Source organism: Nuphar pumila, chromosome 12, assembly GCF_984573655.1.
Source record: "Nuphar pumila chromosome 12, dmNupPumi1.hap1.1, whole genome shotgun sequence".
In the NCBI taxonomy this organism is placed as follows: Eukaryota; Viridiplantae; Streptophyta; class Magnoliopsida; order Nymphaeales; family Nymphaeaceae; genus Nuphar; species Nuphar pumila.
The window spans coordinates 33,837,847-33,848,251 of record NC_143260.1 but is presented as its reverse complement, the minus strand read 5'-3'; the positions used below and the strand labels follow the sequence as shown (position 1 = coordinate 33,848,251).

General features: G+C 34.3%; 1 protein-coding gene across 2 annotated transcripts; it reads left to right on the top strand.

Annotated features, from left to right (window-relative positions):
* Window positions 1-1,979: 1,979 nt before the first annotated feature.
* On the top strand, window positions 1,980-9,640 carry LOC149820624 (long chain acyl-CoA synthetase 1-like). 2 transcript variants are annotated; one of them, XM_089983730.1, is made up of 20 exons: window positions 1,980-1,997; window positions 3,026-3,196; window positions 3,642-3,705; window positions 3,835-3,924; window positions 4,053-4,109; window positions 4,627-4,675; window positions 4,774-4,850; window positions 4,964-5,003; window positions 5,087-5,181; window positions 6,151-6,318; window positions 6,517-6,627; window positions 6,715-6,802; window positions 7,051-7,117; window positions 7,205-7,280; window positions 7,378-7,495; window positions 7,809-8,054; window positions 8,129-8,268; window positions 8,385-8,567; window positions 8,654-8,773; window positions 9,363-9,640. In XM_089983730.1, the coding sequence occupies exons 2-20, from the start codon at window positions 3,051-3,053 to the stop codon at window positions 9,408-9,410; spliced, it is 1,983 nt and encodes a 660-aa protein (XP_089839856.1). In that variant the 5' UTR covers window positions 1,980-1,997; window positions 3,026-3,050; the 3' UTR covers window positions 9,411-9,640. The 2 variants fall into 2 exon arrangements, with proteins under 2 accessions (XP_089839856.1, XP_089839855.1); XM_089983729.1 differs by lacking the exon at window positions 1,980-1,997 and adding an exon at window positions 2,121-2,293.
* Window positions 9,641-10,405: the final 765 nt, after the last annotated feature.

Sequence of the window (10,405 nt, the reverse complement as noted above, 5' to 3'; positions counted from 1 at the left end):
TTTTCTTGCATTTTTATTGACAAAATAGAATAACTTAAAAATTAGGGGAAAATATGCAAAAAAATCTATACAAGATTAATGCAATATTTTGGAGAACAAGCGTATCAAAATGAAAATATCACAAGAAAGTCACAATATTTTCGTTAAATTGATAATATTGTAACATATATAAATTACCACAATATTTTGGCTGTTTAAAACAGTGACCAAAATATCATTTTTAGCAAAAATTTCAAAATATTTGACTATAATTTTTACAAAAAAGGTTGGATTCTTCTCTATATTTAACTACTATTTTTGTCTTCCTTTAGTTTTTTGCACGGTTGTTTCATGTAAAATAAGTTTATAGCTTCATAAATCTAGGGGACATCTGTCAGAAGGAGAGTTGCATTTTTTGTGAAATTCTGATTTCACCTCATTTTTGACTTGTTTAAGCACATATAAGTATGCCTTTATTAATTACTTAGCTTGACTCAAAAGAGGTGCGGTCATATTAGATATCACCAATTTTTAGTGATACTAAATATTGACCATGACTGTGCCCACTTAACGGGAAGGAGACAGTACAGAACTGAGCTAAGATTAAGAGCAAAGCTTCTGGTAGGAGCAGCTAGTGCACGTCACCTTGTGTTGGGACGTTGCAGGTTCAAAACCCAATGGTGTAGTTGTATAACTGGTAGGGGTCTTCCTAACCCTAGCTTGCCTTTCAAAAAAAAAAAAAGAGCAAAGCTTCTCATGTTGTATTCTCTCCAGTGAGCTAACAGGACATACACTTGTGTAGCTGAAAATCAATATCACCGATTTTTGTGATACAAATTATGACCGGATCTCTTCAGCAACATGATACAACCACTTAGCCACTCCTACAAATTAATATGAAGGGAATTTTGAAAAAAGAAATCTACCAACTTTTATATTTTTCTTTTTAACTAAAACCCCCGAACCATTTCTTTTTCGTTCACTTTTTTTTTCCGGTACAGTACAAAAAACTGCCTAACTTATTTTACATTTTACAGCCTATTTTATCTCAATGCATTTCAAATAAATGTTGTCAAAATCGATTTCTGAACTGAATTGTTTTTCAAAAGGATGCAGACAATCAGCCGATTCAGAATTGAATCATATTGTTTTCAATCAGCCTTTTTAACTTTTAGTTTTTTTAAAAAGTTCAAAATATCATAAAATAAAAAAAAATAAAAAATTATAAAATTACAGAAATAAAGTAAACAATGACTTGTAGGACCAATCAAATACTAAAATATGCATTTGATGGCTAAATATTCAAAATAGGCCATACATATTATCATTATTATAAAAGATAAAAATAAAAATAAAAAAATTAATTCGAGCCGGCCAATTTAGGCCGATACGATTTGATTTTGATGACATTGTTTTAAATACCTGTCTAAAGTATAAAATGACATTATTTATTTTTCTTTTTCAAGCAACTTATCTTGTTACCTCTTATGGTCTTTTGTTAAACAAATCAACAGTGAGGCATTTCAGTTACTTTTTATGTCACTGAACAAATGGTTAAGCTGATTAAAGGACACGGGATTATCAGGTGAAATGTGATTGCACATTTTCGGTGTGCTGCCGTACCTGATTACCCTCCATCTGCAGTTGGAGCCCACAGCTGACAGACTGTATTCCAAACATGGAGGGGTGATCAGGTGCAGCAGCACATTAAAAGTGTAAAATCACATTGCACAAAGTTAGGAGGCTTTCTATAAATGGCTGATAAGTTAGTCGGCATTTTGTAAATTTATTTTTTTATTTTTTGGGAAACTGTGCCTAATGACTTCACCCCTACTTTCTATTCAATTCCGAGATGTCCGCTGAGGCAGCCGTTGGTTGTTCACGCACTTTCTCAGGTTCAAGAGAAAATGGCGCCTTTTTGGCGCAGTCTCTCCAGCACAACCAATATGAAGGCCAAAAAGAAAAAAAGAAAAAGAAAAAACAAAGGGGTGAGATGAAAAAGCTCACTATCAAATGGGGTGAGAGCATTAATGGTGGTTTCCTTTCTGTACATTTCAGCTTCTTAACTATTGCAAGCTGTGTTCCTTCATTTTCTTGTTGGGATTTTTCTTTAAATGGAAAATTATGAAAATCAAGTGAAGTGGTGACTTTGGTGGGTTGAACATCTTTCACTGTATGACTTGTCTCTGTTCACCAATGTCAACTACCCCAATTACTTGGGATCTATAAGAAAGAATGGAAACTAAATGTAACCTTCTCTAGCTGTGTTCTTCGCTTCTCACCTCTTGCTCACCACCTTAAACAAAAAATCCTGGTACTTGAGATATGACTTTGTGGGGTTGCTGTTTGATATATGAATTTTGGTTGTATGAGGAATTTGAGAGTTCTTTTTTAAATTCTCTATAACTATTTTCCTGTGCCATGCAATGTTGGGTCACGGATGTGAGTTGCTCTGATGCTTTTTGACTCGTCTTTTTGCTCTCTCTCTCTCTCTCTCTCTCTCTCTCTCTCTTCTTCTTCTTCTTCTTATTATTATTATTATTATTGCTTGGTTTAACTCTTTGAAGTGTTTCATTTGGTGGGTGTTCTGTTTTTCTTTTTCGAATGAGTTCTGTTTGTGGGGTGTGTGCGTGTGTGTTGAGAAGTTTGTGGTGTGTTCTTGTTGGAATGTCTGATTTTAAGCTAAGGCATTGCTGATGACATTGTTTGTTTTCAGTCTTCTGCTTTCCTCTGTTTTTTCTTAGTTGGAAAATGAAGTTCTGACTTTAATGTTGGCATGTTGATTGTTTCTTGAGAATGTTTCAGTATTCTGGGTTACAAAATGTGATGGTTCTGGGTTACATAATGTGATGGTCGTTTCTATAATATATTTGGGTCGTTTTTTCCTCAAAAAAAAATATTTGGGTCGTTTTGCTTTTCTTTTCTTTTTTCTTTTTTTTAGTTGTTAGTGATTCTTTTTGTTCAATTTGTTGTATTCTTAATGTGTGTGTTTTCTTTGCTTGTTCTCATGGAATTTGGTATGCTTCTGGATTTTTGGGATTTGTAGTGTTGCAGGGAGTCAGTGAAGAAGGATGAGCGTTTATGCTGTTCAAGTGGAAAGTGGAAAGGAAGAGAGAAATGGGACACCGTCTGTTGGACCTGTTTATAGGAACATTCTTGCCAAAGATGGATTTCCAGATGTGGAGAATAGTGTGAACACTTCTTGGGATGTTTTCAGGTGATGATAGTGAGAAGTGGTGCCTTCAGTTAGAATTAACTTGGAGTGTGGTACTTTGGTTTTTGAAACATGATATGTGTTTGCTTATTATTGCTTTCTTTTTTAACAAATTTAACATCAAAAAGCTCAATAAGTTCTCTATTGTGGCAAGTTTGTAATCTAAAAAGTGAGAGAATTTCCTATTTCAGATTTGATTTGGGTTTGTTGATTGCTTTTTGTTTTCAATACATTTGTGTCAGAAAATACTATTGGAAATTTACAATACTATCCTTATCTAGAAAAAGTAAAAACAGGCACTGATGTTTTGCCAAATTGTTGATTATGAGTATCTGTATCAGGCTCATCATTGTATAGATTGATGGGGTGCTTTTTGCCAAATCAAATGACATAAAAAATTGTTCTTTTTTTTCTGGAAATATGTAATTTGATTTTTTTTTCTCTGAAGGGATGCTGTCGAGAAATTCCCTGGAAATAGAATGCTTGGATGGAGAGAAATCATTAATGGAAAGGTAGTTTTGCAATTAACCAACATTTGAACTACCAGATAGTGTTCATCATTTCAGTGAAGTATGCAATTTGTTTAATGGTGAAATCAATCTAGGCTTTTCTTTTTACTTTTCTTTTTTATTTTTTATTAGGCTGGCAGATATGTGTGGAAAACATTCAAACAGGTCTATGAGGACGTTCTGGAAATTGGTTCTGCTTTGCGGACATCTGGTGCAAAACCGGTATGCATGTTCGACTGGTATTGTTATGGTGTTATCTTTCATTTAATGTTTGAGCTGAACCCTTGTCATGTTTCTTGGTTAAATTTTGTTCCAATCTTTTCAAATGAAAATTTTGATTGTAATATCAGGGCTCTCGAATTGGAATCTATGGAGCCAACTGCCCTCAATGGGTAATAGCAATGGAGGTTTGTTACCACCCTGTATTAATTTTTCTGTTATTCTTATTATTAAACCATAGTCACAAATATCGTTCTCAGCAATTTATTGGTGAGGTTTTCCTTGGGATTTCTTTTTCAAAAAGTGTTTCTTCTCGGGAAAATCTTGGATGCTTTAAAAAATTTAAAAATGCGAAGAAAAATTAAAAGATAAGAACTAATATGTTAGTGGTATTTTTTATGAAAAGATAAAAGAACAATAATTTTTTAAATAAAATAAAAACCAGGAAAATATATTTTAAGTATATAAAGTAAATTTTTTTTAATATTGCGATATTATCATGATATTTTTTGTTACAGCTGATACGTTGAAAATATTGCGATATATGTCCTTTAATATCAGCTGACCTGCATTTATTGTAAATATCACAATATTTTCAAGATACAGGCGATTTGTCGCTATGCTTAAAAGAATAATCAAGCTTTGTAGTTAGATGCATTTTGTCTTCAAAAGAATTATGGTTGAAGATATCTGGACTTTGTGCAGGCTTGCAATGGCCACAGTTTAATTTGCGTTCCCCTCTATGATACATTAGGTAATGTTCTTTGCACTCCCCCCTTATATAATTAGATGGCATATTGTACAATTATTGGATTCTCTGTCTTTTAACAACCACTCCATGTATCGAAACAGGGCCAAATGCCGTTGATTTCATTATTGAACATGCTGAAATTGATTATGTCTTTGTTCAGAGCACAAAATTGCCAGAGGTGAGGAAAGCCAGCTTTTGTCTCTAATTGAAATTGTGCTAGAACTTCCCTTTGTAACATCTGATTGTAATCTTGTGGCATTTTGATACTGTTTACTCTGTTTTTGTTTGCAGCTTCTTACAAATAATAGTCGATCTACCAAGAGGCTGAAATGTGAGTACCATCCTATAAGAATGATCACCCTTCGAAATTCTCAGATTTTCCTGACCTTTATATCATCTCTTTTTTGGGCATAGCTATTGTTTGCTTTACTTCATTGAAAAAGGAACAAAAAGATGATGCAGAGAAAATAGGAATCATGGCCCATTCCTGGGATGAGTTCCTCAAGATGGTTAGTTTCATAAAACTATCATACTCATTGATTCATTATTTTCGTATTAGATGTAATATGATGTCATTATGATGAGCTCAAAAATGTAAATGTTATGCATATTCAAATGAAGATTGTGTGGAAAAGCTGGAGACCTTAGACAGGATAGACTCAATTAAGGCCCAAAAGTCATACATTTTAGTGTGAAATTAAAAAGAAACTAAAGACTGAACAGTAACTGGGAGCTGGTAATGTGCATGACTTGTCAAGATTCAAGCTTCATAAAATTCTTTATATGAATAAAATCCTTGTCTTAATAGTCTTTGATTTCATCAATTGTCTCAATTTGAACAATCTAAAGAGCTTATCGAAAAGCAAAATCTTGTTCTTTTAACAACCTAAAGAGCAAGGCGTTCGAACTTGCTTTTCAAAAAAAGAGAGAGCAAGGGGTTGAATCTTACTTGAGTCTTCAATAAGATCAAATAACTTCAAAGGCTGTTTTTAGTGTGGAAAAAGCAAAATCTTGTTCTTTTAACAACCTAAACCCCCAAAAGTGAATAATATCATCTCAAGACCAGTATAGATTTTTGTTAAAGAAACCCAATTTTTTCTTCATTTAATAGGAAACCAACAAAAAATAGGACATATGCTGTCAATCTGCAGCAACATGATCCTACATCCAATTAAATGAGAGCAAACCCCTAATAAATCATATAGGCAACAATGAATTTAGTAATTTCCATTAATTAAATGTTTTTTGTGAAACCCATCCATTATGTCATTACTTAAGGTTTTGCATACAGCTCGATTCCAATTCATCTTCCCATTCTACATCCTCTGAATTGATCCATGTTTTGTGACTGCTAATTATTGTATGTCCTCATAATAAATTAGTGGGCATCACAAAAGATTTCTGGATGAAGCTTTAACAAATAGCTTCTCTTACATTTCTGATGGTCTTACTGGTACAATTTCTTTCTTGACATCCAGGGGAAGGAGCATCCCATAGCACTCTCACCTCCTAAGCCTCTTGATATATGTACAATCATGTACACGAGTGGCACAAGTGGGGAACCAAAAGGTGTTGTTTTGACTCATGAAACTCATGCGCTGCAAGTAAAAGCAATTGATATTTTCATGGCACAGTTTGAAGATAAGGTAGCATCATTCTTGAAGAAAAGATTTTGTTTGTTAATTTGTTAATATCAATATTTTCACTGATAGTTACAAATCAATGATAGTTAGTTCATTTAGTATTGTTTGTGTGCACATACACACATGCATGCATATGCCGATGTGAATGTACACAACATTGTTTATATCATACTAAAATTGCTTCTCATGCTCTGAATAAAGATGTACGAGAGTGATTGCTATTTATCTTTTCTTCCTCTTGCCCATATCATGGACCGGATTAATGAGGAATACTTTTTCCACCATGGGGCTTCTGTCGGCTACTGGCAAGGAGTATGTGTACTGAATCATTCTTACCTAAAGTTAAAGCACCAAAGTACAGGCCGAATGTATTAATATGATTGAGGTTTTTCTGTGAAGGACATTCAAGGTTTGCAGGATGACATCATGGAATTGAAACCAACATTCTTTGCTGGTGTACCACGAGTATTTGAAAGAGTACATGAAGGCATGGAAACTCTCTGTCCTCTTTGAAAGAAGCTATATGATCTTGTATTCATTTTCATTTCATTGGAGAGGATGCAAATTACAGCATGTCACCCATCTCAAATATGTGACATACTCAATGAGGGTGGCTAATTTGTATTTTTTCCATTCTTTTGAGCAGTTCATCTTTGGGATGGTCTGTGAGAAAGCATGCTATATGTCATGCTGTGTGTTACAAACTCTGAATAGAATCCTTTTATTAATTTGTAGGTGCAATGAAGAAAATAAATAAAGTTAACCCTATAAGGAGAAATATCTTCAACCTTCTTTACAAATAGTGAGTTGGTCCACTGTTCCTTAATTTTATCTGGTTGTATGTGATCATCATCATGATTTTTTTTGTGGCCTTTGTACTGCCAACCAGCAAACTCTCCATGATGAATATGGGATTTTCACATAGGAAGGCATCACCTTTATCAGACTTGCTTGCTTTTCGTAAGGTTCTGCTCTAATGGACTTTGTGTATAGCAAACTAAGCACATCTTATGAAGATCCATTACTGATTTCAGCTTTTTCCTATTTCTGTTTTATGTATAGATCAAGGCTGGGCTAGGCGGTCGTGTACGTTTGATCATATCAGGGGCTGCTCCATTGCGTGATGAAGTAGAGGAATTTTTGAGAGTCACTAGCTGTGCATATGTAATACAAGGCTATGGTACACTGACTCTTTTCTTTTTTATTTTCCTGTTTGTTTTTTACTTAAAAGTTAAAACAAGCCTGTGATGCAGACTGTGTTAGAGAGAACTGCTGATTTTCCATAAATAGCGATTTACTTTAATGCCTCATATATTAATGATTAAAGGCCTCAGGAATCCTCAGACTATCAGATAATTCGCATAGAAAGCAATATAATTAAAAAATTAAAATATGTCATCTAGTTAACTATCTTAGTTCCACTGAGCTATTATTTCTCAATGACAAACTATAAATGTTTTCATTGATTTCAATCTCTATGGAATTTCAACCAGGGCTGACAGAGACATGTGGAGTGAGTGCAATTGCATGTCCAGATGAGTTAAGCATGATGGGAACAGTTGGTGTTCCCAGCACATTCATTGAATTGCGCCTAGAAGAAGTACCGGAAATGGGTTATAGTCCATTTGGAGAAACTCCACGTGGAGAGATATGTCTCAAGGGAAAGACTCTTTTTTCCGGATACTACAAGAATCCCGAACTAACAAGAGAGGTTTTCAAGGATGGATGGTTTCATACTGGTGAGACTTCACTATATAAAGTTCTGTATCTGCAGAGTTGTGTTTTTGCTCTGATCTCTAGTTATTGTTTTCAGGGGACATAGGAGAACTACAACCCAATGGTGCACTAAAGGTCATTGATAGAAAGAAGAATATATTCAAACTTTCTCAAGGGGAGTACATTGCAGTTGAAAATCTGGAGAAAATATACATATCACCACCTATTGTTGAAGATGTACACTTTCTCTCTACTATTTGGCTTAAGACTTGGAAATGATTTTTCCATTTGTACCGCTCTTGAGTTTAATCAGTTTTGTGTAACCAAGTGAAGACATATTTTCTCTTTTATAGATTTGGGTATATGGGGACAGCTTCCAGTCTATGTTGGTTGCAGTTGTGGTGCCAAATGAAGAACACACTAGGAAGTGGGGAGAGCTTAATGGTCACATGAATTCCTTTGTTGAATTGTGTGCACTTCCTCAACTGAAAAAACATATTCTTCTTGAGCTGAAGAATGCTGCTGACAAGAACAAGGTAAATATATATTTCTTTTGCTTTTGATTCCCCAATTGTAATTCTGTAAGGTTCTTTAAATATGATACTATTGTCTGTTCTTTCAGTTGAAGAAGTTTGAATATATCAAGGGCATTATTGTGGAGAATGTACGGTTTGAGTTACAACCAGACCTCCTAACTCCCACCATGAAGAAAAAACGGGCACATTTACAAAAACACTATCAGGTAAATATAATAGTCCAAGTAATTGCTCTGGTGTCAGCATGAGTCTCATTGCAGAGCGGACTGCCACAGTGAACCTTTGATATAGAATGAGCTCTGAATTATATTACTAATATATATATATATATATATATATATATATATATATATATATATATATATATATGGCAATTGTTAGGTACAAACTACTTGGGAACTGTGCATTTTCAAAACATTTTTGCAGATCCCAATTGGCAGATGTATTTGGCATGATCTATTTGCTAGGAATCAACACTTGAATCATGTTTTTTCAATAAAAAAGGACTATTGAGCCTTAAAATTTTTGAAAATTCCAGGCCGGCGTTTTTTTGAAGCCTAAAATAAAAACTATTCATATGTCGTAATTGGGCAATCCAATAACTGGGCCTGCAAAAGTCCAGCATGTAGATCACATCTGTATGGTCAGATTTAAAAAAAAAATGCTGAAAATAGCCAGTTCATTTTTAGTTCGTACCTAGATTGGTTATTACACACACGTCATTATGAAGATAATTCCTCTAACAAAACATTCATGCTGATGAAGCCTACTTATTCATTTTGTTCTGGTTTGCAGGGAGACATTGAAAAGCTGTACAATAATCTGAGAGAAGGGAAGATTTGAGCTCATGCAATGCCATATGCTTCATTCAATCACGATCTTTTAACTCCTATCTTGTTATTTAAGACAAAGAATTGGTTCCTTGGTCTTTGTTCTAGTTTGTTCATCATCCTCTCCTACCATGATCTTATGGATACGCCGTGTATTATCTAGTCCATTTGCTATCTTATGTTAACGGTAATTGGAAAATTTCAGTCATAAAGGGAAGCTTTAGTGGCTTTAAATATGATAAAGTTGAGCGTGCACGCGAATGTGTGTGTGTGAGAAAATGTTTTCAATGCACTTGACTGTATCGCTACCGTATTTGATGCTCTGTAACAAATATGGCAAGACCAGAAATTGCCTGAAAGTTTAAAACGGCAATTTCTCGCGAGATTTTCAAACCATGTATTTACGGTTTTAGCAGATATTTATTTTTAAATGTATTTTATTTATATTTTCTTATACAATTTAATTTTTTTTTATTTTTTTATTTTTTTATTTTTTTTATTGCCCAGATTTTGCCAAAAAAAATACGAGATTTTATGAAAAATTTCAAAATCTTCCAAGTTTTTGACTCCCAAGATTTTGCCGTCTTTAACTTTTGTCACTATGATTTGATGCCACCCTGTCAGTTTCTGGCCAATCTAACAAAGAATCGTAATTGTAAAGATGCCGATTTATGTTGTTAAATTGGGCTTAAAGTTGATCCAATTATCGACCTCTTTTGGTGTTTGTTTGAAGATATGGTTTTGATTTTTCTCTACCAAATCGGATCGATCAGTTTTTTTTTTTTTTTAAATAATCCAAGGAAAAAAAAACAATCACCGACCATGGCTGGCCTCCGGTTGGTAAAACCCTTAAGGTCCCCCCTGCTCACCGGGGAGTACACCCACCTTCTCCCTTTCGTCAATCTTTGGGTTTCGAACTTGTGACATCCCGTCAACTTGGTGACATTCACAAGTCGCCCTTACCAGATGAGCAGAGCCCTTGTGGTCATGTAATCGATCAGATTGTCT

What these genes read in the sequence shown, in the direction of transcription:
- LOC149820624 (XM_089983730.1), top strand. Translation starts at nt 3,051, where the DNA reads ATGAGCGTTTATGCTGTTCAAGTGGAAAGTGGAAAGGAAGAGAGAAAT. An exon ending in AGAGCACAAAATTGCCAGAG is followed by an intron (nt 4,851 to 4,963) that starts GTGAGGAAAGCC and finishes TTTTGTTTGCAG; the next exon opens with CTTCTTACAAATAATAGTCG. An exon ending in ATATGTAATACAAGGCTATG is followed by an intron (nt 7,496 to 7,808) that starts GTACACTGACTC and finishes AATTTCAACCAG; the next exon opens with GGCTGACAGAGACATGTGGA.